The 26,367-nt window shown below is 36.7% G+C and overlaps 2 protein-coding genes across 2 annotated transcripts in view; one reads left to right on the top strand and one right to left on the bottom strand.

Annotated features, from left to right (window-relative positions):
* Window positions 1-4,772, top strand: part of LOC109215341 (TATA-box-binding protein) — an 8,831-nt gene extending 4,059 nt beyond the window's left edge. Inside the window, exons 4-10 of the mRNA XM_019379383.1 lie at window positions 386-457; window positions 1,125-1,175; window positions 1,425-1,469; window positions 2,284-2,376; window positions 3,326-3,427; window positions 3,518-3,591; window positions 4,432-4,772. Of these exons, the coding sequence (XP_019234928.1) occupies window positions 386-457; window positions 1,125-1,175; window positions 1,425-1,469; window positions 2,284-2,376; window positions 3,326-3,427; window positions 3,518-3,591; window position 4,432 (438 nt within the window). The 3' untranslated portion in view covers window positions 4,433-4,772. The remainder of the gene's footprint in view (window positions 1-385; window positions 458-1,124; window positions 1,176-1,424; window positions 1,470-2,283; window positions 2,377-3,325; window positions 3,428-3,517; window positions 3,592-4,431) is intronic.
* Window positions 4,773-5,979: 1,207 nt separating this feature from the next.
* On the bottom strand, window positions 5,980-12,573 carry LOC109215342 (2-oxoisovalerate dehydrogenase subunit beta 1, mitochondrial-like). Its single transcript, XM_019379384.1, has 13 exons — window positions 12,227-12,573; window positions 10,850-10,961; window positions 10,587-10,622; window positions 10,439-10,498; window positions 10,306-10,363; window positions 10,127-10,224; window positions 8,747-8,836; window positions 8,605-8,673; window positions 8,419-8,505; window positions 8,157-8,252; window positions 7,993-8,070; window positions 6,784-6,870; window positions 5,980-6,198 (listed from the first exon to the last, which is right to left on the bottom strand). Exons 1-13 carry the CDS (start codon window positions 12,409-12,411, stop codon window positions 6,163-6,165), a joined length of 1,092 nt encoding a protein of 363 aa, XP_019234929.1. The 5' UTR covers window positions 12,412-12,573; the 3' UTR covers window positions 5,980-6,162.
* Window positions 12,574-26,367: the final 13,794 nt, after the last annotated feature.

Genomic DNA, 26,367 nt, shown 5'->3' with positions numbered 1-26,367 from the left:
CCCTACTTTGTTCCCTTGATTTTTGAGCTCTAAGATGATATATTTGATATTCCTATATATGGTTTGACGATTCATAAAATTGTATCTATTCTCAGTTTCATAAGAAGTAATCCACGAATCATTAAGAGTAGGTATTCTATCATTAATATCAGGTATCTGTGTAAAATGTTTACTATGACATAATTTTTGTGTAGAGCAATTGAGTAGCAATTGTTTATATTTGCTTCCAAAGTTATACTGTATAACCGGTTTCGTCAACCTGTATTCCCATTGATTCTGCTGAACCGACTACCTATGAATGTTGGTTGTTGCATCATCCTTGCTTCTTTGTCAAGCAATTGATAATGAAAGTATACATCACTTTAACTAGTTATTGTGCTTTCAGCGTTTTGCTGCAGTGATCATGAGAATTAGAGAACCAAAAACTACAGCATTGATTTTTGCTTCTGGGAAGATGGTAAGTTTGAAATGACTTTTGATGCATTTGGTCTTAGCAAGTACTGACATTGTCACTGATCTAGTTGTTGGTTGGTTCAAATAGTTCTGGCAACCTAATTTGAATTTGTTCATGAACTTCTTATCTATGTTGCTTGGATAGGGGTGTGGGCACCTGACACGGGTTTTGATTTAGAAGTCGGATTCGTCATCACCTAACTTTTAGGATTCAGGGATACTCTTACGAGTATGGATGTGGGTGTTAAGATTCAAGAAGCAACCATTAAATGTATATTACCGCATATATAAGTATATATGTTGACAATTAATTGAAGTTAATAAATAAAAGCTAGTATAATTAAATTCTTTGTAAGCACTTAATATTTTGTTCATAAGTTATCTTGTATAATAGCAAAGTGTTCTAATACTTTATGTGATATACCCAAACTCAGTCAAACCGAATACCCCAATCAACCTATTCTTCTTCGCGATAGGTGTAATCAGAGCACCCAAGTTAGGTTGACTCAATCCAGTGTGGATCCCACACCCACACCCAAATCGTGTGGTATCGACATGGGTTTTAAAGGTTCTGAGCAGCATAGCTTCTCATTGTTATCCAGAAATGCTCATTTGTTATCTGCTTTCTGCTAAAACTCATGCCTTCTAATTGTGAATTTTATCTGTCGCAGGTCTGTACTGGAGCCAAAAGTGAACAACAGTCAAAGTTGGCAGCACGGAAAGTATGTACTAGTAATAGCTAGTATTGTATCCTTTATGATGAATCACCGGATCCTTTTCTAAGTTCAATGAATCAGACAATACTAATTTGGTTTAAGCATCAGTCTAGTATATTTCTTGAAAAGGTTCCGACTGTTCAGCAAGCTTTTTATGTCTTCAGTAGTTTTTTTAATATATTGTCAAGTTCTCGTTTTCATTTTGATTTGAAGTGCCTATCTTTCTTACGTTGATGTTTTCCTAATCTTTTTCAGTATGCTAGAATCATTCAAAAGCTTGGTTTTCCAGCCAAGTTTAAGGTAACCGCTTTTGCTCAGTTATTCAGTTTATTGAGATTTTATAGACAGATATACATATTCCTTTCCCTTATCCTGAATGTGAAAATGAAAATAAGGAATAGGAAAGAAGAAAAACTGCCTCTTCAAAGAAAAGGGAAGAATTTTTTGATGTTTCCATCCTCATTACTGCATTATTTACAGTTTTGGAACATTTTGTCCATCATAGAGTGCAAACTGTTTTCTAAAATTTTACCTCAGAGCTCAGAACTACACCTTGGATCTAATCCACTATAGTTGTACCTTACCTGTCAAGGCACCAATTTTCACGTGAATAAAGGCTTTTCCCATATACATAAATAAAAAAGACATTAAGTATATTAAGGGTGTCACCACAAAACAAAAATCAGAATAACGCTTTGAGCCTTCAGAGGGAGTTATCTATCCTGCAGACTAGTCTGGTGCTTTGATATTCCCTAGAACCAAGGCATAAAGTAGAATCACAACCTCAATCAACAAGTTGTGCAGTGAATACCCTATAACCCGCTGTTGAGCTGGGATATGTGCTTGAAGGCCTTCAGTACTCAGTTTGCAATGTTCTTGAAGCGGCTAAGAAATTATATGTTTTTTCAAGAATTGACACTTGTTTTGAAAATGCTTCAGAATGACTTAAAGCACTTTTAGGCATTGCTTCTCTTCTTTGTTTCTAGTTTTCTGGAAACAATACACAACTAAAGGAGAAGTTGTTACCAATTAATCCTAGTGTAGCTGTAATTTTGTTCTTTTTGTTGTTTCTGCTATATGTTTCAGTTATTTGAGTTGTTTTGCCCCGTTGTAGGATTTTAAGATCCAGAATATAGTTGGTTCTTGTGATGTTAAATTTCCTATTCGACTTGAAGGCCTTGCATATGCCCACGGTGCTTTCTCAAGTGTAAGTATTGACATATTGTATCATTATTTCTTAGTATTTATATTTTAGCGAATATCGTAATTGCAATGCCTGTTATACCTATAAGGTATAAGCCCTTCATCTAATTGATCTGAGGTTATTTGGTTGGGTTACTCTGTCAGACAAGAAACTTTTGCCTTCTTTCTATTTTTCAGTCTTCATATGTATTATCCTCTAATAATAACTTTAGCAGATCATGTTTTGAAATTTCGATGTATCGTTTCTCTTGAATTATTACTGTTGGAGGTATTGCTGACCTTTTTCCTCGACATCTCTTCCTATTTATCAGTTTTCATATGCAGTATTCTGCAATTGTAGTGGTAACAGATAAAATTTCCAGAATTCAATGTATCGTTGGTTTGAGATATTAGGTGTTGTTGACCTGCTGTCCATGTCAATTTCCCTGGATATATATGATATTTGAAATGCACGGAACTTCAAGGGTTCTGAATTTGTTTTGTAAAACTATGAGGTCAACAAAAGTTTTGGTAGATCAGAATAAGCAAGAAAGCATGAGAACAAAAATCTTTTCCTCGAATTGGTTAGGCCATTATTAACCAGAAAAATCACTAGGTCATGGTCCATGGTTTAACCATGGGTTAGCTGCAAATGGCGCCGAATTGAAGTGACAAAATCTGCGTCATGAATGAATTTTGATAAAGAATGATAAAGCTCAACTTAGATCTTGATTTGTGTCCAAGTAGCTCGAGTCCACTGAGTGGCAAAGAACCTTGTCTCTGACCAGAAAAGCAACCAGTACATAGTTCCTAGCGGTTGGCCCAGGTGGCGATGCTTGAGTTTCAGTACCTTGATATATTCATTAGTCATGACGTCTTAAATAGAATGTCAAAAGAACCATTTAGGATTTCCGACAGTATGTTGACTTGATATTTTTCCCTGTATTTATCATCTCCCATTTCTCTTGGTACAGTACGAGCCAGAACTATTCCCTGGATTAATATATCGCATGAAACAACCAAAAATAGTGCTGCTTATATTTGTTTCTGGGAAAATTGTCATCACAGGAGCCAAGGTAATACATAGTCTCTGCCTGTTTATGGATTCTTCACTAAAATTTCAACATGTTATGTTGGTGCTTTACCTTGCTCAGCATCTATTTCAGGTTAGAGATGAAACATATACTGCCTTTGAGAACATATACCCAGTTCTTACTGAGTTCAGGAAGAATCAGCAATGGTATGGCAATCGGTTGTTTGTAGATGCACATTTTTTTTTGGTTAATAAAATATTAGTCCATTAGTCAACAACAGGGTGTGGGGGTCTCATGACAGCTCTGATGAGATGGCTCAAACCCAGCTTAATAAACTGTAGTTTCGATGTCTAATTGGAGTGTATTCTGATGATACTCTTTTAAATATGTGATAAAAAGGGGTTAGTGCTCTTAGGTGCTGGGAAACCACTAGTTAGTACTTAGTGTGCACTATAATGTAAGGATACCAAGGCAAACCCATGGAAATACCCCTTATATTAAAGATAAATATACACTACGTAACTTTATTGCATTGGAAAAGACTATAATATGACTATCCTATGGACCACTCTTGTTCAATTTTTAGTGCTTATTTGTAGTAGATGCATTAGATGGCACGAAAAATGATTTAGTACATCCTGCTTTTGGATGGAATAGTGAACCCATTGATTGGTGAGATGAAAACTTAGATGCTTGTTGTAGTAGAAGATGCTTCTCTTTCCCTTTATGTTTAAAGAAGATAATTTATTTTTGTCATGCAACGTTGAAGCTCGTGTGGAGTTAACTTTTAGCTTTGAAAGAAAATCAGAAAAGAAAGATGAAATAGTACGGAGGGAGAAGATCATGAGTAGTTTAGAAAAGAGGGGCGGAGGTATTCTTTATTTGAGCACCATGGGCAATTGTAGGGAGCTCTGTTGCACTAAAGTGACTTTATAACAAGTAAATGTACTTATCAAAAAGAAAAAAAAAGGTAAATGTAGTTTGTTGCTCTATATTGGTAGTGAACTGATCCTCATCTTTATATTACTGATGTTGATTGCTCGCAGAGTTGAGAGACTGTTTCATGCAGTGGAGCATCTGCTATGACTGACTGCAGGGTGGTTCATATTTGGAGACGACTTTGTTTTTTCTCAACTGTAGATATTCTATAAATGAGGCATCAGCTTTTATGGTTTGTTTAAATTAAAATTGATAGGGTGGAACTTTAGGAGGATCCCGGTAACTGTATTACTTTTCACTTGTAGCATATCATAAATTTCAGTTTAGGGAGAAGAAAAAAAAAGAACCGGTCGTTGCTTCCTGATTTTCGTACTTGTTGAGTCTTAATGTTTTAAAGCGGCTTTTTGGTTTAGTTCTCCTCAGTTGGACCTGAAAAGTATTTTCCTAACTTGCCTTCTGTGTCGGAAGTTTTTCCCGCTCCTAAGTTATAGCTCTATGTACAAAAATATAGTTGCCTCTCAATACGGGAATCATCAGCTAACCCAACTTACAGCCTACACAATTTGAATGAATTGAGGAATACTCTTTAAGTTTTAACTGTGCATTAATTTTGCATAGACATGTTAATCTTGTGTTCTTATTCATGTTAATAGTTCCTTTATTTACCGCTACCACAATTAGCTTTTAAGCTTAGCTCTCAGGGTGCTGTCTTGACTGCTGGTCCTCGATGATCCGAAAAATGTAAACCAACGTCGATGTAGTTTGACTACTGTTTGAGTATATGAACACACCTTCATTGCCTGAGAGACTGTTCATAGATGCTAAGAAACATGAATCTTCCAAAAGTCGTTACCCTCAAAAAGATGAATATATTAGTTTGTTATAAAGGGAATTAAGGTGTGTGCTCCAACAGGAGAAACGTTCATACTTTTCATTAAAAATGACTTTTATTATACCAACCATATAGGTAAATATTTCCTAGCAGTAAGTTGTTTACTAACAATCTATTTAGTATGTAAAAATAAAATACTCCTTTTGTTTCAATTTAGATTATGTATTTTGCTTATCAAGAGCTAATTTAACTAAACTGTTTAATTGAATTAGTTTAACTTACTATTTTAAAATTCACATTTAAATATTCAAAAACTATTCAAAAAATACTATAAGTTGTAATTTTTCTCATGTCAATATAATTAAATTATAGTAATGTTTTAAAATGATGGTAAAAACTTATAAAATTTTATTTTCGATAAACGAAATTCAATGACTCAGTGGAATCCCACTAATGGGGTCTGGGAAGGATAATATGTACGCAAGCCTTACCCCTATCTAAAGAGAGTAGAGAGGTTATTCCCGATAGATCCTCGGCTCAAGAAGATATCGATAAACGAAATATGTCATCTACGAATGAAGGGAGTAATACTTTTCCAAACTTTCAATGTCGTTGAAAGAAAGAACGGGGGAGGGGTCAAAATTTGATAAAACTACTTATGGATGGCCAGGAGCACTTTCGAGCAACTCAAACTGTAGTACAATAAATGAGACTTCATTTTCCTTTTTCACCAATTACCTTTATATTGATGGGTCATAAGAAGGCCATGTAAGATTCAAATAACGCAGCTTATGCACCAAAACAGAGAGCAGCGAGCCAGTACTAGAATGAAAGGAGTAACGGAATGTAGATTTTCTTTGAATTGATTGTTATTAGCTGTAGAAATAACAGGGAATGTTTTGTACTTGTATGTTAATACAGAACACCCAATCATGAACTACACAATGCATAAATTAGTTGAAATAGCAATCTAGTGTGGCACTGGCTCCACATAAGTGGAAGAGCATTAGTAATTCACAGTAGATTTGATTGCATCCAGTATCTGCAAGCAAAAAAAAGCAGGACTTTAGTCGGACTCAGGGTGAAATCTTGTTAAAATATCATGGTATAGCCAGTTTTCACACTGGTCAATGAAAAATAGCCAGCGTTTATCAAGTCAATAAAAAATAACCGCTATTTTTCTGCAACAGGGACCGGTCCAGTATAATATACGGGAGTTCTGGTGCATTTGTGTACGAACTCCAGCATATTATGCTGGACCGGTATACTTTGCTAACTCCTGTAAAATTTGCAGGAGACTGGAGCACCAGTGCTCCAAACTCCAGTATATTATACTGGACAATTATACTTGCTGGAACTCCCGTAAAATTTGCGGAGTTCCAGCATAGTTATCCTGGAACTCCCGTAAAATTTACGGGAGTTCAAGCATACTTATGCTGGAACTCCCGTAAAATTTGCGGGCGTATTTTTCCGGATTTTGAACAGTGTTTTCGCTCAGATTTAAAGTGGCTAAATTTCGATGACTTTTGAAACTTGGCTATTTTTCAACGACCAGTGGTAAATCTGGCTATTTTTGAATTTCTCCCTGAAATCTTTTGAAAATGAAAGAAGGTTCAAGCCCAGTTACCTTGTTCTTTGTAGGCAAGTAAAAGGGTTCAAAGACGAGGGGAAAAGGAGTATCCAACCCACATACTCTGGCCACTGGAGCTTCTAACTGCAAAACCACTCACATTTTAAAAAAATTAGAAGTACTTCATTTCGTACGTCTTAACAAGACATTGGAACATGAGAAAATCATAGGAATATGAGAGCACACAGATGCAGATGGAGTCTGTGTTTAATAGATTCAACTGAAGTATATTGACAAAAAACCTGTGTGTGTGTGCGTGCATGAAACCACTAAGACAACAACAACAACAACAACCCAGTATAATCCCACTTAGTGGGGTCTGGGAAGGGTAGTGTGTACGCAGACCTTACCCCTACCCTGGGGTAGAGAGGCTGTTTCCAAATAGACCCCCGACATCCTTCCCTCCAAGAACTTCCCACCTTGCTCTTGGGGAGACTCGAACTCACAACCTATTGGTTGGAAGTGGAGGTTGCTTACCATCAGAGCAACCCCTCTTGTCATAACATGAAACCACTAAGATTTCACTAAATATTAAATTTTGAACCTATCATTTCAAAAGTATAATGAATTCAGTGTTAAAAACTTTAAATGTTAGATTCATTAAGGTTAATCCTGGTTCTGCCTCTTGGAACATAGAACTCATGGCATTTTCTATTTGATAAAAAGAGATTGGAGAACTAAAATGCTCATACTAGAACTGCTAGCTTCTTGCAGCATGTTCACGTTCATACTATTTACTGTCATCCTCAACTAACAGAAGGGCCTTACTAAAACACCCCTATCCAAGGCAATCACCTCTAATATATAAATTATTCATGTGCACAGCAAAGCATATTGATACCCAAACAAGGTTCCAATTCATAAAGCACTTCTGGTTTAAAACAGGACCCAGTAACTGAACCTGAGATAAGGCATGTGGAAAATACTTAAACTTTTAGCTAACCCAGTAACCCAGATGCTAGACAACACTGACAGGTTCAGTAGCCTCACCCACTCACACAAGTAAGATATGACCCAGTAAATGCTTTGCATTTTTCCAAACAACCAAGGTGCCACTCATTATTCCTTAAGACTGCTTGCTTTAACTATGTTTCACAAATCCAAAAGCACAGAGGGCACATGACCTTGCCTATGAGTTATAGGGATCCAGGAAAGAAAAGGAAACTAACATAAGTCTACAGAGACCTAAAATAAGGAAATACTTACTCTCGTAAAGCAACGTTCAACTATAGATGCAGAAATTTCAGCACCAAATCCACCTGTCACAGGAGCTTCATGACTAACCTACAAACCAGAAAACTTCCAGTAAGTTATTTAATTAGGATGATGTTACCTCTTCAATTCCGTAAAGCATTGCTTAGAGTACTCACCAGAAGCCTTCCTGTCTTTTTGACAGAAGCCTCTACTGTTTCCTTGTCCCATGGTATTAAAGTTTTAAGGTCTATCAGTTCGCATGAGATCCCTTCCTATAGAATATAGGTATTTAGAAGCTGATAAGTAATCAGGAGAAGTACATAAGAGGTACAGCTGAAAGATTAACTGATAGATATGATACAATACCAAGTGTGAGAAAGAAGTTTGAGCATGCAAAAACCAAGGACAATAACAGATCTACTAGAAACTAGTATTCACCTTTGCAGCTTCAATGCATGCCTGCTCCATAGTAGATAGCTGAGCTCCCCAACCAACTAATGTGATATCACTACCTTCCCTGATGACCTGCATTTTAGCATGCACTTCAGATTTTTTTGATAAGATAATGGTAGCATGCTCTTCAGCTTTCAAATTCATAATAAACAATTAAACAAGACATCATACCTCTGCCTCGGAGAGAGGCAACATATAATCATCTTCAGGAACTTCTTCAACAGCCATCCGGTAAAGCATCTGAGATTGATACAGACATATTCAATGATCTTCCTGCAGCAAAGAGTATTACGAGGAAGGAAAAAGAGATTACCTTTGGCTCAAAAAAAACTACAGGATTTGGGTCACGTATGGACGACAACAGCAATCCTTTTGCTTGATGTGGACTGCGTGGGATGACCACCTTACACAAATAATTGCACAAAAAGTTGTCAAAGGTATGCATTCAATTCTGTAAGGGAAAATTAGTTCATCTGGTTTCTAGAGAAACTATATCAAGAATTTCAGGAAAAGTAAATATAAATAGTTATTCGCAGAATCCCTTTAGGAGGAGAAACTATAAGCAAAAAGGTGACAGAGAGGGAAAAGCGAGCATATAGAAGATACTAAAGGAATCACGGAGCTTGGTGCTTCAATTAAATCAAGAAAGGGAAACAAGCAACCTCAAAAAATAATCAGTCAACAATCCAACCAACGCCCATGATGGTGATGGCTCACGAATGGAGAAACTCAATCTGTGTACTGTATTTGGAGAATAGCGATTTTTCTCATTTGCAGGGAAGAACTTGACAAACAAATATTGGATATCCATCTTGGAGACTTATCAAAAGAAGAAGAAAAATAAAAAGAATGTCCGTCTTGTAGAGATGGAAAACTTTGCATGTGTTGCTAGCATCCTATTTGAACTCACATTGCCAGTACTAAACCCACATAAATGAGGACTGGCATAAGGCAACGACCAGCTAAAAGAAGTCAATTTATGCGAAATCTTCACCATACTAAATGCGTCGAGATGTGCTCTCCTGGGTACATGCTACATCGGCACCTGGGCATGATGGGAAAAAAGAAGGAAAAGTGTTCCATCACCTCACCACTTGGATGTCAGCAGTGGCAGAGCCACCTTCGTCCAAGGGGTGTAAATTGACAACCTTTCGCCGGAAAATTACTATGTTGCTAGGTAATTTTTTTAATTTATGTGTATACACTATATGTAGAATCCACTTGGCTTCTTCGTGTGTTTACTTGTTTATATTTTGACTCCCCTTAATAAAATATCTTGGCTCCGCCACTGGACCCAAGAAAGTATAAGTAAGGGTGCCAGTTATGGACGATATGGGCAAAGAAGTGGGTCCCACACACTTGCCACGCGAATTTAGGTTCGTTGACAGATAAGATAATAAAAATTACTAGATACCTTAATGAGGAGGATTGATATTGCGTTTTTATAAATTATGGTAAATGTATGAAAATTATTTTAGCACCAGAACTTAAGAATAAAGTTGTAGAACGAAAAAGGAATGGTGATAGGGTTATTTCAATAACACTAGCACATGGAAAGGAGTCAATCACATCAATAGTGCCGATGCTCCGTAAAGAATTAAAGAGGAAACTAGACATGTAATATGGTGATTTTGAGAAAAATCATGCAAAAGGAACCTGACAAGTGTAAGATGCAAAGAAAGACGTGGGATACCTTTATACCAGGAACATGGCAGAAGAAAGATTCAGGGGATTGTGAGTGGTAATGCCCGCCATGTCCAACAGCTCCATAAGGTGCTCTTATAGTTAAGCCTGGAAACCATGAAGCAGCTCAGCATCTTGAAACTTAGATAAAATGATGAAGTGCAATAAAGTCATATGTTCTTTAATTACCTCCGCAGTTGAACTGATTACCACTCCTATATCTGAATTTCGCAGCTTCATTGACGATCTACAAAATGAAAAATCTGACAGTCAATAGATGTCATGCCGATATGCTAGTACATGACTCGGCGAAGATGCATACCTGATCGAAAGCAGGAAAAATATAATCTGCAAATTGAATTTCTGCTATAGCTCGATTGTCCTGAAATTTAAGGAAGCAAAAAAAATAACAATATCAGCAAACAGTTAACAACTATTTAGCTTTCAGTATTTAGTGCTCAGAAGCTGACCATTGCAGCCAGACCAATAGCAAATCCAACTATGCCCTGCACATCAAAAACCATTAGTGGATACACTTCTTCACACAAGAAAGTAATTTGGGATGGCGGAGGAACCAAATGGTCAGGTTCTTATGCACCACACATTGTGTCAAATGAAATATATGCTGAATTTCTTATTATTAAAACAAAGAAACAGCTGGTATTAGCTCAGGTCTTTCACCCAGAAAGGGCTAGAGCGGATGTGGAATATAGTAGATGAGCTACAGATATACCTGCTCACATAAAGGAGTGTTAAAAACTCTCTGTTTTCCAAATCGGTCAGCTAATCCAGTAGTGCAACGAAAGACACCACCGAAACCAACATCTTCTCCAAATACATAAGCACTGAGAAGAAAATTCATCTTTCGTCAATGAACCATAAACAAGCACATAAAAATTGCAAGTAAAAGGGAACAGGCCGGCAAAAGCATAATCTATTATTGAGCATGAGTAGATCCAGCTGAAATGGTCAGCATTACTTGAAGAAGTTTGGATGTTATTTAGATGCAATCTAAAGAAGGATACTAGGATTTGCATGTCAGCGTCAACTAATATTCCAAAGTTAAGCTGGAAGCGACTGGTAACTCCTATGAAGGTAAGGAATGAAAAGCTGAAGCCTCAAGCTATCATCCTTATACTTCTGGAGAAGCTTAACGGTAATGCATTGTTGCATTACTTGTAAATACTGTTCTGGGAAAACAAAACAGGTATTCTTGAGATAACACAAACGGTACAGTTATTTGTGGGAACGACATACCCTTCCCCCCACTACCACCCCCTTCTTCATTCAACCACTCTTATCCATTCATGTCTCGGTGCTTAAAATTAGTTGTGATGCAAAGTACATAGCAAATGACAAATGATGCATACATGAGATTGGTCAAAAGCATTCACATAACTGATACAAAAACATGAAGAGAATAGATAGCCAATAATAAAACTTGTTGGATAATTTATCAAAAAATACAAAAATATAAAAGAAAGGGACTAGTTCTGTTGGAAAATTTATCAAAAAAATACAAAAATATAAAAAGATTGGACTAGTTCTATTTCTTAAGGTCATTTGACCAGTCTTTGATCAGTATAGTGTATAGACTAACTAAATTATGTGCAAAAATGAAAATTTTAGACTTAAAAGTAAATATCACATACTTATGACCCTCAAAATGAGAATTGAGGGGTGGTATTAAAAAAAATCAGTTTAACGAAAAGATAGCTTCTTGGCTTTTTGCTTAGAAACTGTATTTGTACAAGGAAAGGAACTTGCTTTCTCCACCTTCTCCAACTTGAGCTTTTCACTATAAAATCTTTGTTGACAATTCAAATTATCCATCAGTATTATTCCCGAATAACTTAAAGATTGTATTTTTCTCCTTTGTCTATTTCTTTTTTCCCCTTTTCCTCCATCCACATAGTTTATAAGTACAGTACTAGTAATACTTTTTGTCTTTTGTTAATCAAGCAAATTAACAACAACGTACTACCACCTTCCCTCTTTCTCTTCCCGTTGAGAGATAGACTGATCTAGGGACAGGAAAACTTCACAACTTTTTCGTACACTTACCAAAAAAGGAAATTGGAAAAATAAAAATACAATTAAAAAAAGATACCGAGGATCAGAGTCTAAGGCGATGTGAAGAGCTTGATTAATAGCAGTAAAAAGGTTGACAGATTTGCTGGGACTGATTCCTTCACTTTTCTTCAGCGTCTGATCAACTGCTGACGAAAATCCCCTACTACGATTTTTCGAAGAAATTGAAGCCAATTTTCCAATTCTTCTGAAACTGCTTGCCATTTTTATGTAATTTTTACAAGAATTAAAACTTTCAGAACAACAATATGTTTATTTGGAGAAAGTGAAAATATATTGAGCTAAATATGTGAGGAAGAAGAGGAGTGTTGAAGTTGTATTGAAGAGAATTTATTAGAGTTTGGTATGGGACAAAATGACATTAATAAATCTACACATGGTCCACGTTCATAGAGATTATCCTATACACTTAGCCTGTTTATTTGTACTATAATGGCAGCCGTCAAATCATTTTGATTTGGTTTTAGTAAAGAATTTCGCAATGGATAAAATTAAAGGAAATAAATTTATTTCAAAATTAAATAGCATTACCATAACGAATTAGTGCAGTACTTTTAAGTTTAATACCAATTTGTACGGTAGAATAAATCGGTTACTAAGATTATTTGACTTTGACTTTTATATATATATATATATATATATATATATATATATATATATATATATATATATATATATATATATATATATTGAAGAATTGTAATTTCGACAATGGTGAAAACTCTTTCACACTTAAAATGAAGAACTTTTCATGAACTTACCTCACTCTTTCACTTAATGAAATTTTTTGGTTAACTATTGTACTAATCTATTTTTACAATTTTATGCGAAAAGGTCTAAATTTATTTATTTATATTTGTCCTGCGTTAAAAGTCGAAATAATAATTAACACAAAAGATAAGTTATGTGTCTAATGTGTGGCTTAACTTAAACCAATGACCTAAAAGGAGTATATTAACTCTGTCTGGCGATTGAAATATGAGAATAAAGAGGGAGATATGTGGTGGTTCACTATTAATTTTGTAATGGAAGAGGAAAAAAATGGTAGCAATCTAGTAAGCTCGTGGTCAGAGGAATCTCCCACGGCGGTTGTGATTTGTTATTTTAAAGGGGTTTTTGATGGGAACGATGAGTAAAGTGGCTGAATCTAGCAGTGTGGCTCCAATGGTGTGTTAACAATGGTATGATGAGGGTTGTGGGATGACGAGTGGATTGGATGGGGAGAGAGCTGGTAAAAAAAAGGTGGGTTAAGAAAAATACTAGACACGTGGCGAACTCAAGTGCTAATTAAAGAGTTTAGAGGTTAATTAAACTCAAATAATTTTCATGTAGGAATAAGGGCGAATATATGCCATTTTCGTAATAGCAGAGGTAATGATCGACCCTAATTTTTAACAAATGATAAATATAAACTATTTCGTAACGTGCAGTGATAACTTGCATCTTTTTCCTTATTACACAAAGTACTTTTGGTTAACATGTTTGTAGAGAAAGATGTAACATAACATAAAGAAAAGAGGGTAGTTATGTAATTTTCTGATATTAGTTAAGTTAGTTATTAACCTCTAATCCTAGCTATTAGAGTCAGTTAGAGAAAACTAATTACACGTGTATAAATACCTCACCTATGTGTACATATTAGACTAATGAAATGAAATCATCTCCCTCTTCCCTACACGCTCCTCTCTATCTCTCTGCTTCTCTCTTCTTTACTCTCTTCTTCTATATTCTTCAAACTGGGATAAAACCCAGTAATTAGTTCATGGTATCAGAGCTTCATCAAGTTGATTCACAAAGCTTGAAATTCGATTCTGTTCTTCTTCATTTCCGCAAAATTGTTCAAAGCTTAAGTTGATAGTTCAATTTCTTGAAGAATCTTGCTATGGCGATTGATGATCAATCTGTTCTACCAGAAAATCAGACTGCAAATTCAAGTCAAGGAGGCTTGCATGCACCTGCTCCAGGAATCGATTACAATCACCCCTTGTTCTTGAGCCCATCAGATGTAAGTGGTATACAAATCATATCTTTTCAATTAACTGGCATTGAAAACTATTCTCTTTGGTTTCGATCCATGAGAATGGCTTTGTTAGGAAGAAACAAGTTGGTATTGGTTGATGGAACTTGTTCCAAAGAAAGTTTCCCAGAAAGTATGTGGAATCATTGGGAAAGGGTAAACGCAATTGTGTTCTCTTGGTTAATGAATTTTGTTAGTAGTGGCTTACTTGGGGGTATAATATATGCCTCAAGTGCTCAAACTGTTTGAAATGATTTGCATGAAAGATTTGATAAAATAGATGGTTCAAGATCTTACAATTTACATAAAGAAATGCCACACTTAGCCAAGGAACTGCATCTGTGTCTGCATATTTTTCAAAACTTAAAGACTTGTGGGAAGAGTTTGAGGAATTGGTTCCTGCTTCTGGGTGTGATTGCCCAAAATCAAGAGACTTTGTGGTTCATTTGCAAAAATTGAAATTGTTCCAATTCTTGATGGGGTTAAATGACTCCTATTGTCAAGCTAGAAGTCAGATTCTATTGATGAGTCCTATGCCAACTGTTAACCAAGCATATGTTATGGTAATCAGTAATGAGAGTCAAAAATCAGTTGCAACCAATGTTGGTTTACTAGGAGCAAATGCCACGTCTGTAACTGGACAATATGATGTGGCAATGTACACCTGGAGGAAATTTTCAGAAACCTAGGAAGAATTTCGATCTATTCTGTGATTTTTGCAAAATGAAAGGTCACACTAAAGAGAACTGCTACAAGATTGTAGGCTATCCTCCAGAATACAGACCAAAAAAGAGGAGTAACAATACTCATGGTGCATATAATGCTCTGTCTGAAATAAGTGTACAGAACAATCAGCAGCCAAGAGGAAATTGGAATAAGAACCATTTACAGAATGCTCAGTTGACAAATAATGATGTAAGTACCAATAGCTCATAGAGTATTGGGCAAGTGAACAGTACTCCTTGGATGGGCAACTGCACATTCACCAAAGAACAGTATGATCACATTGTGCGACTTCTAAGCAAAGAGAACTCAACTTCTGCTGCAGCAACTCCATCAGCTAATGCAGCAGGTATACCCTGTGCTTTATTAGCTTGTGATAGTTTACAGGAGTGGATAATGATACAGGGGCCACAAATCATATGGTAGCTGATCTAGAGCTATTGAATACGGCTTCATTAGTTCAAACAAGCCATCCAAAGAAAGTACATCTGCCTAATGGAGAAACTACTCAAGTTACTCATATTGGAACTAGTACTTTATCAGATAAAAACACAATAACTAATGTGTTTTACATTTCTCAGTTCAAATATAATCTTCTGTCTGTTTCTAAAGTAACTAAGGAACTGAAATATTCAGTTGCTTTCTTCCCTGAATTTTGTGTGTTTCAGTAACTCTTTAGTGGGAGGGTGAAAGCGACTGGTAGAGAAGACAGTGGTCTTTACATTCTCAGCAGACAAACAATACCAGGAAGTAATGCAATTAGTCTAGCTACAAAGGAGACAAAATTCAGTGAAGAAATTAGCTCAAGAGATATAGACCATTGGCATAGAAGGCTTGGTCATGTGTCTATTACTGTTCTCAAGAAGTTAATGTCAACAAAGGCACAAGATATATCTACTAAAATAGCCTTATGTAGTGTATGTCCTTGTGCAAAGCAAACAAGACAACCATTCCCTATCAGTAGTATTAAAGCAACTACTAGCTTTGAATTGGTTCATATGTTTGTGGGGACCTTACAAAGTACCTACTATGGATGGTAACAGATTTTTCTTAACTGTAGTTGATGACTTCACTAGAATGACATGGATATTCTTGCTGAAAATGAAGTCTGATGTGTGTGTGATTATACAATAATTTTTTGCTTTTGTGAAAACACAATTTGAGACAACAGTGAAAACAGTTAGAACAGATAATGGTTCAAAATCTGTTAAATCAGTGTGTGGAAATCTGTTTAACAATCTAGGAGTAATTCATCAAAAGACATGTCTTTATACTCCTCAGCAAAATGGAGTATCTGAGAGAAAACATAGACACATCCTAGAACTTACTAGAGCTAGCAGATTTCAAGCTGAAATACCTATCAAATTTTGAGGATATTGTGTTCTTGTTGCAGTCTATCTTATTAACAGACTGCCTAGTTCTGTTATTGATAATAAAAGCCCATATGAAAGACTGTATAGTAGAAAACCAACATTGCAACATCTTAAAGTCATAGGTTGTTTGTGTTATGCAAAGATAGTTCAACAAAATGACAAACTAATGCCTAGATCAAGACCATCTGTACATATGGGATATGCTGCAGCTCAAAAAGGATACCTACTATATGACTTGATAGATAGATTATTTTTTGTAAGCAAAGATGTTCACTTCGGGGAAGACATTTTTCTATTTAGAAACAAGCAAGACAACAACAGGTCTTTATTTGTTCATCCCAACATAGCAGAATTCTTAGTTCACACTATAGATTCAAATACATATACTACAAGTATGCATACAACTCCACAAGAAGTTGACTTCACACAAGCTCACACACAGCATGCTGAACCTGTTCCTGAAGAATCCCTACATCCAACTACTCAACAGATATCAGTCGCACAACCATCAATAGCTCAAGCACCACAGACTGCTCCTACTAGTCTCTCAGACCAAGCAGATATTAGAAAGTCAGGTAGAGAAAAGAAACTACCTATATGGATGAAAGATTTTGTTTCACAAAATACTCAACATGATGAACCTTATGCCATATCAAAGTTCTTAACTTATGAAAAGTTAACTTCTAAGTATCAAGATTATTTGACAGCTGCTTCAAACATTATTGAGCCAACCTTCTATTCAGAAGCTGTGAAAGATCCTAAGTGGGTGGATGCAATGAAGGCTGAGATTGAAGCTTTACAAAACAACCACACATGGGACATAGTAACACTGCCTAATGGCAAGATTCTAATAGGGTGCAAATGGATTTATAAAATCAAGTACAAGGCATCAGGTGAAATAGAAAGATTCAAAGCCAGGTTAGTAGCCAAAGGATTCAGTTAAAAGGAAGAAATAGAATATCAAGAAACCTTCTCTCCAGTAGCTATAGCTGCTACAAGACACTGGAATATCTATCAAATGGATGTTTATAATGCCTTTTTACAAGGAGATTTTCTTGATGAAATCTACATGACTCTACCACAAGGATTCACAAGTCAAGGGGAGAATAAAATGTGGAGACTTGTTAAATCCTTGTATGGTTTAAAACAAGCTCCACGATAATGGAATGCTAAGCTAACAGAAGCATTACTAAGCTCTCAATTTCAGCAAAGTCAATACGACCACTCTCTGTTCTTTAAGAAGACTACAGAAGGTATCATAATGATTTTGGTCTATGTAGATGATATGCTTATTACTGGTGACTGTCTGAAGTTAATAGAAGAAACCAAAGCAAATCTGCAACAGTCTTTTAAAATGAAAGACTTAGGAGAATTGAAATACTTCTTAGGTATAGAGTTTGCTAGATCAAAACAAGGAATACTTATGCATCAGAGAAAATATGCTTTGGAACTTATTTCTAAAACAGGTCTTGCAACTGCGAAACCAGCAATTACACCACTGGATGTCAATATGAAGCTCACAACAACAGAATATGATGAACATCTCAGGAAAACTAAGCCTGCTACATCGTTAGATGAAGAACTGATAGATTCAACTCTTTATCAAAGACTGATAGGTAAACTCCTATACTTAACAATGACAAGGCCAGACATTTCATTCAGTGTACAAGTACTAAGCTAGTTTCTTCAAAGACCAAAGAAGTCTCCCATGGACGCTGTGAACACCTAATTTTTGACCACACCGCAAATCCTATACTACTTTAGTGTAAATATTTCTTTTAGGTCTAATCTTAATATTTTAAATTTTTTATCTTACTCTTAATTGTTCTTATTTGAGAAAGATTAAAAAGCTAAAAAAATATATTCACATTCTTAGAATATAAAATTTATTCCTATATATATGTGTGTGTGTGTGTTTTACATTCTTTTATTTAGTTAAAAAAAAAAGAGGGTTAAGAAAAATTATTTAAAAAAAAAAAGCAACAAACGAAAAAAAAAAGTAAAAGTAAAAAAGTAGTAAAACAAATAATACAAAAGATCTGACACTCACGTCTCACTCCTCACATCCCCATTTTAAAACAAATAACCCCCACTCCTCACGTCCTATTCCCAATTCCCCACTCACCCATGATCTTGTACACACACGATCACTACACACATTTTATATATAACTCACACACTGCACAAAAAAAAAAGAGAGAAAGGGGGAAGATCTTGGAATAAGAAAGAAAAGAACGGAAAAAAAAAACAAAGAAGATCCAAAAACAAAAGGAGAAGAGAGAACAAAAATATAAAAAAAAAAGAAGAACAGAGGTAGTGAAAGAATAAAAGACAAGAGAAAGGACTGCGCAAGTAAAGAAAGAGAGTTTGGAGACGGAGTTCAGGGTTTTGTTCGCGGTTCCGAATTCAAGGTTCTAGAAAAGTTAGCATTGCTAGCTTTGGAAATCAGTAGATTGTGGCTGTGATTTTATTGTAAAGAAGCTTCACATTACAGGTTTTCTTCTAATCTTTTGTTTAATCTATTTTAAGGTGTTTGTTGGAACATAAACTGTAAATAGCTATTTTATAAGAATTAAGATCTATTATGAAGTTGTTGTGTTGCTATAGTTTATATCTCATTTATTATTGGAGTGGTATTTGAATTTTTATTTTTCTCTTAATCCCTGTTGTGTATTTAAAATATTATTCCTTGAATCTTGAGTATGTAAGTATTTTTTTTTATTTACTGTTTTGGCTAAAACATTGTCTTAGTTTTTTTTTATGTTAGAATAATATCATTGTTAAGTGGGTAAGAATAGTTCAAACAATAAAATTATATCTTATGCCATGAAATTTATTAATAAGAAGTACAGAACCTAAAGATCAAGTCCATCATGAGTTTTTATTTTAAGTTTATTAATTTGCGGCAATACCACTTTCTAAAAAAAACTTTTTTTTACTTCCCTTCAAGAGTTCATGTAAAATCCTTGTAGCCTGTTTGGGTTTGGAGTTTATTTGAAATTTTCCTTTTATGAGTTATTTTAAATTTTTTATTTTTCTTAATTTTTTGCATAAAAACTCACGTCACACATTTTAATGGAAGGTGTGATATTTCCATCGATTAGTTTTCTTAGTTTTAAGTTGATCTCTTTTTACAATGTGACTAATAGTGAATATCTTATTTGGTTCAATTTGTAATGTAGTTTCCTTTTTTTTTCTTCATATTCTTTTGTTTTATCATGCTTGGATTCCAGTTTGGAATTGTTGGGACATTTATTCTTTTATTTTTGTGTGATGTTGATACCGAAAGAATGCGTTTATGGGAGAATTCGCCATAGACATTCCAAGAGATTGGGCTATATAAAAACTAATTGTGAGGGGGCGAAATGAGTCATTAACTAATTCAAGACTCGTTCCAATAATAATAGTATATAATTATATATCTCGAAATCTAAAAGATATTATGCTAGTAACCCATGTGTTCTTATCGAATCTTGGATTGATATGATTAAATAATTAAAAAATCGTGTGCGTATTCTGCGTCTCGATGCCTTTAGATTTAAATAGATATGTTATAACATGTTTAACATTTAATTTCTAAGAAGTACCTCGTATGCATTCCACATCTAGGTCAAAAATAATTAATAAAAAAATATTAATAAATTAAGTGAAGTGATAATAGACAAGCCATAAGCAATAAAGTACAAGAATAGTCAAGATTGATTTAAGCCGAACATTAGTCAATAAAAGCGACCGTGATAGAACACGGGACTCGAGGGATGCGTTCGCGCAACTTCAACCAAACTTTCTTAATAAATCAACAAAAGCGTTATTAATCGTGGACACGTTCGCGCGACATGATTTTTGACGCGCCAAAAGAAAAGAGTATACGTACGCATAACTCAATTCTTTAATTATGAATAATTTAAGCAATTAAAACGGTAAAAAGGTGAATGCACATAGGTTTAAAAACACGTAATTAAATAATTTAAGCCAAGTATAAATTTTTAAGCGACCGTGCTAAAACCATGGAACTCGGGAGTGCCTAACACCTTCTCCTGGTTAACAGAATTCCTTACTCGGTCTTCTGTGTTTCGCAGATTTAATCAGAGTCAATTTCCTTGAATTGGGATTTTAAAATAATCAATGTGACTTGGGACACCAAAACTCAATTCCAAGTGGCGACTCTTTGAATTAAAATAAATTAATCCCTTTTCAAATAATGTCACTTTAAATTGGAAAAACTCCTTTTCTTTCCTATCATCCCTCGGGAAAAAAGGAGGTGTGACAGCTCTGGCGACTCTGTTGGGGAAATAAGAATTCGAGCTTGTAATGTGATCTATACTTGGCTTTATTAATTTGATGTTATTACTGTGTTTTTGCCTAATGTGCTAATTGCCGCTTATTTACAGCTTTTGATATATATTTTGAATTGCTATTAAACTGTCTTCTTCGCCTCCCTTCTGAGTCTTCTGAATTTATGGTGCACACGTGCGCGTGCCCACTTTTCTGTTAGAAGTCATACCAATTAAACGATGGCTGGGTCAAGTAACTAGGCCGGGTAGACTTTCGTGCTCCCGGTACGTTGCCCCCACCTCGGCTCGAGCTGTCCGCTTGGGTAAGCCAGGTCTAAAACACTCCCCCAGGATTTAAACCTAGCATAAGATAACCTCATGCCGGATCCCTAGTAAGAACGTTTGTTTGCATCATGTGCATTTGACTTTGGGGACTCAACACAGGGGTTGGGTCCGTCTAGGACAGGTGTACCCGAGAATTGGCAAGATCATCCTGATGCATCTTATGTGCTACTTGTGCATTATGTTTGATTCGGCTTGTGCATGTTGACCGGCTTCTAAAAAATAATTAAAATAAAATAAAATATAAAAATTGAGGTAAAACTAGAAGTGAGAAAATAGGAGAGGAAATTTTACCCGGTTTTGAAAATTCAGTATTTACCCCAAAAGATTATTACAAAATAAGCCTAAATTTTTCAAAAAAAAAAATGTGTCACCTTTCCTGAAACATATACGCAACTACCGCGGGTCTGATTCTCACCGGATGTGAATACGTAGGAACCTCCATAGGGTTCGCCCCCATTTTTACAAAAAGAACTAAAAAAAAAGGGAAATTGTCTAAGTATTTTTTTTTTAAATAAAAAACAACAAAGCAGACCCAGCTTCGGTTAATCCACAACGTTTTGTCGGAATAGCCTTAGAAACAACTTCAAAATTTCGAAGGGCTATTCTCGCATAAAGAATGGACATGTCTGTCAATTGTGGCATCGCTTTTACCATCATGCCCATCCCAACATTAAGTATATCTTATTGGAAGTATGAAGGGGCGTCACCATAATTACAAAAAGCCATACCCTATCTTTGAATTTTTTAAATAGTTATAAATTCTATACAAAAGAATTGTTTTACAAAACGGATGCATTAGTTCTGTCTTTTGAGGCTAGTATAACCCTAACCTTAATCACCCACAGGCTCAGCAAAATGAGCACTCTCCAGAACACACCGTTGATGGTTGTAGATGGTTTTTTACTCACAGCTTCAGATGTGGTGGTATGACTATGAGAAGATGGTCAGAAATGGGCACTAGATATTTGGGAGCACTCACAGATATTATGAAGTTAAACACCACGCGTCATGATTTGTGATTTGATTGGGCACTAGTGACTTTTTGGGACCCTGTTCACATTGTCTTCCGCTTCTCTGATTTTGAGCTTAACCTCCTACTTTAGAAGAGCATACTGGATATTCCGATATTTGGCAGGGATTTGAGAAAACAGAAGCTAGTTATTCCCGTAGGCTCTTCTGTACACCGATTCTTGTCTTAGATCGGCCTCTGTGCACCTGAACGCTCAGTTAATCATAATCAGACAAGACCAACTGTGTTCAACACGGAAGTACGATCTATTGATGACCATAAAAATATTTGATCTACCTTGCCTATTATTACTTACCGTTCGGCCTCACAAGATCATATGAAGTGTTGTAGTATATATTCATGAATTCTAAGTGCGGCAGCGTAATTGGCAATTCTTTTGATTCTCTTTTAATGGAAACCCTTTTTCTAGCCATCGACGAAGCAAGAGTGAACAAACCACAATTCTCGATGTGCAGTATTCATCGAGTACGCTCGCTTCGGTCTTGTCATAGTGCGTTTTTAGGGATCGATGGTCTGTCCCTAAACAAAGATGCGATCGCATTGACATTGCAATAGCAAGGTGAGCTATACACGGTCCTGCTCCACTACACTCAACATATATAAGATATGCATTCACCTATCTGCGTTCGTCTGCAACACCATTCCTTTGCATCAACATATCTATCGTGCTGCTCTGCTCCATGATATCTGCTAAATGATTCAAAGTTTGGGCGATCAGCAAATGATTTTCCGAATGCTTGTGGTGTTTTTGAAATCTCTTTTGGTGATTCTGGCAAATCCTGAGACCATGATTCATTGATCTCTCCGGAGCAGATCGACCCCAAGTTCATGCGGTATGTGTGGCCAGCTTTTTCTTTAACAACTCGCATCCAAGAGTGAGACCAATTGTCTTCGAGTACAGTTATGAATCGATACACGCATTTAAAAGTTGATGGGCTGGTACACAATTTCTGTCCAGAAGGCGTGTTACAGTCTCTTGATACACCCTCCACCTATTGTATCATCCTAAACTGCAAGTCAATATGAGTGGACTTTGGGATGTGCTCCCGGTTAAGAGTATGCTCGAGCTTTTAGCCGATAGTCTACACTACATCGGCCTTGTCAGACATCTCGCCTTTAAGAGCTTCTTTATCAATTTAGCTGTTACTTGACTTTCTGTATGAACTCAGTGTCTCAGCTCATGAGCTTCTTTTCGCACTGAGCACTTCTCAAGATTCAGCTAGGAACTCACCGGTAGCCACAATTTGCTGCCTTGATGAGTCGATTCTGAGTGTGCAAGTGATTGAGCCTACCACCCCGAGCCCAACTACCTGAGGCTTTAATCCAACAAATTTGAATGGTTGTCGCTACTTTGAAGATGATACCAAGTTCAGATCCCGCGAAAGTGAGGTAGATCCGGTTATGCTAGGTGGTTGGAAGAAATCTCGCGTGGATGATGAGTCAGAACCCCTGAGCCCAAAAGGCCCTGAAAAGGCCGCATATTCAAGCCTTTTGATGACAAAATCCAAGAACGGTTGGCTTGGGGTGAAAGAAAAGGGGACTACAACATTTATACAATTCTACCCGTATTACGCTAATGACTCTATCGAGAGAGAGCGATTCAGTCTGCCGAGGAACGCTTCAAATTTAAAAAGACTTACAAGCACAAGAAGCGAAAGGGTGAAGAAAGTTTCATAATCCGGACCAAATTTACTCCTCGTTCTGTTCGCTTTCTCACAGATGGAAGAAAGGCCTCTGAATGCTCAATCAGCTTGTAAAACACGCGTGCCACTATCAAATTTGAAGTGGTTACGATAGCGTGTAGAGGTGACCTCAATGAGGCTTCGACTGTGCCAAATTATGGAAAAGATGCATAGAGTTGGATTATCTCCATCTATACGTCACACAATGTATTTGAAATGGCAGCTCTGAGACCAAAGCTAAAAGACGAACACACATCGTGCCAGTTAAATGAGGAGCCAATCTATGATCATATATGGCTCCCACAGTTATGTGAATTGTTGGACATGGGGCCTAGTGATGAAGATGTGTTTGACAGGAAAGAGATTTGGGTGTGCTCATACATAATCTCGAGCACGATGAGAGGAAGTCGTACGTAGGTAGCCAATACCTAGCCACGTGCTAGGTAAGTCTCAGGACTCTATCCCATGCCTCACACGTTCTCGAGATAGAAGATATAGTCAACAGGCGACCTGTAGCTAACTTATGCAGTCCAATATCAGACGATGACAGAGAATATTGCATTACGAGTTGAGATGCCACACCTGATGCGGAAGCCCACTTTATGCTTCCAGACTCGAGGAGTCATGCAGTTACCCTCGGGCGAGCTCAGTTGGAGTCTAGGCTTTTAGATCGCAGAGGGCCACATAAGAGAGAAGTACGTCAATTAACCATGTGCATGCACATCTCGCGATCTTGTCGTGAGGGACTGTTTGATACCTTAGCCCCAATTGAGCCATAGTATGACAAAGACCTCGAGTCAGACACACGAGAGTGTCCAGGGCTTTACTGACAGCAAATACCATTAGAATTTTCCGTGCAAAGATGTTTTATTTATCCGCATTCAAGATAATATGTAGACAACTAGCTCTCTAAGGGTTATTAGAACCTCTGAGAATGTTTTATAAGAGCCTAACTGAAAGTCTGCATACTCTACTTTATTGATTTGCTCTGGCACGGTGCGTTTCTAAAGAAACGCCAAGAAGCTAAGTGATGCTCACGAGTGACGTTGTAGTGTATACGTACATTGGCTGCTTCCGGGACAGCCAGGGTCCCAAGCCTCTCGTCTCTCTCTTATCATCATTGAAAGCATATGTTTCAATGTTAGTACATATTCTCAAAAAAGAATTTGGCTAGAGAGTTGCATAGCGTAATGTCATCATGTATTTAATGAGATCTTTCTAAGTGTTGCATCATGTCTTTTAATTTACCTGATGCGCGATGTTAAGTGCTTGTACAATCAATCTCTCTCTATTAAGATCTGCTGTCCGTACTCCCCATGCCTATCAAATTGTATGCAAAAGCACGATGTTCAAATATTAATTTAGCCCCCTTAAAAACTTTTTCTGTCAGTTGTACTGTTTTTTTTTAAAAACAGAAATATTATTGTTTCCTCGAACTACGTTAATGTAACTGATTCATGCAGGGTGTCATGATACGTAGGCATCCTCATCCGGATGCGATCATAGCTATAATTTAATTAAAAAAAAAGGCCCGTAAATCAAGATGTCAATAATAATAAATGTAACCAAAGCCAGGGATGAAGCCATGAAAAGCCTTCCAAACCTTCATTTCTAGAATGAAAACGCGTTAGCGTGCGCATATTGACATACAATGTGTATTAAATATCTGCAACACATCCTAAACTCTAACACGTTGTTGTTCTGTCAGTCTTAAGAGTAAAGTTAAACAGAGTTGTTGTGTTTGTGGTTTAAACTGGCAAACCACCTTTACAACACGAGCATCAAAAGGAGATAAGAGATGGCGTAAAATAACAGTGACGAATGAGTCAGATAAAATGATTGCATGTCCATGGACAATTGGGTTGATACAAGGTTTCGCGGACTGTGAACCATAACCGAGGTTGAAAACAAACAATTGCAGATTATTACCAAGAGCCACCAGCCTGCGCGAGTAGATGCGCAGCGATTGCTACCAGCCTCGATAAGATTTCCGCAACCCAATAAAGCAATCGTCTATAGGCCTGGTTATAAGCTAGGTAATGGTTGCTAAACTTCTTTATCACATTATAAATAGGTGTCCAGTATCTGCATCCTAGCAAAGTCACTAGTAGATCCTCATATTCTGATCCTCCATTATCACTCCAGAGCGATAACTCTCACCGTAGTTGCTACCAAACCTAGTTCAGTCCCCCGAGAGAGTGACCTGATTAAACCACTAAGGCTCACCAACGCCATCTCTTGCTCGTGGATCCCTCTCCCAACTTGTTTTTCTTTCACGTCACCTTGCTCGACACTCATACACCCTGTAGTTCCTTGTCTGGCCAACCGCACTCAAATTTGTGGGTGTCCCCACAACACTCCAGGGATAATACAAGAAGTGGATGAAATGCCTACATGAGACCTATCGGCCACAATTCTCTCAACTTCTTTAACCACCCATTCGCCCCTACGTGTTTATCACGTGTCTCCTTCAAGACCGGTCCACAATCTTAACTCTAACAGCATCAACAGGATGAGGTCCACACATCCGAACTCTGACCATTATGGCGTGTGGGTTGCTATGGATAAATTGGTCGCCCTAGATATATTAACGTTCCCACGAGATCAAACCACTGCAGGTTAACTTTCACCCGGTTGTCACGCAATTTCTTCTCCAGCGTAGGGTCATCATTAAAGTATAAGGCACAGCTGACATCAGAATGACGTAAGACATTTC

This window comes from Nicotiana attenuata, unplaced genomic scaffold (genome assembly GCF_001879085.1).
Source record: "Nicotiana attenuata strain UT unplaced genomic scaffold, NIATTr2, whole genome shotgun sequence".
NCBI classification, from domain to species: Eukaryota; Viridiplantae; Streptophyta; class Magnoliopsida; order Solanales; family Solanaceae; genus Nicotiana; species Nicotiana attenuata.
Note: the sequence above shows the minus strand (reverse complement) of the source record. Positions and strands in the feature narration are given on the sequence as shown.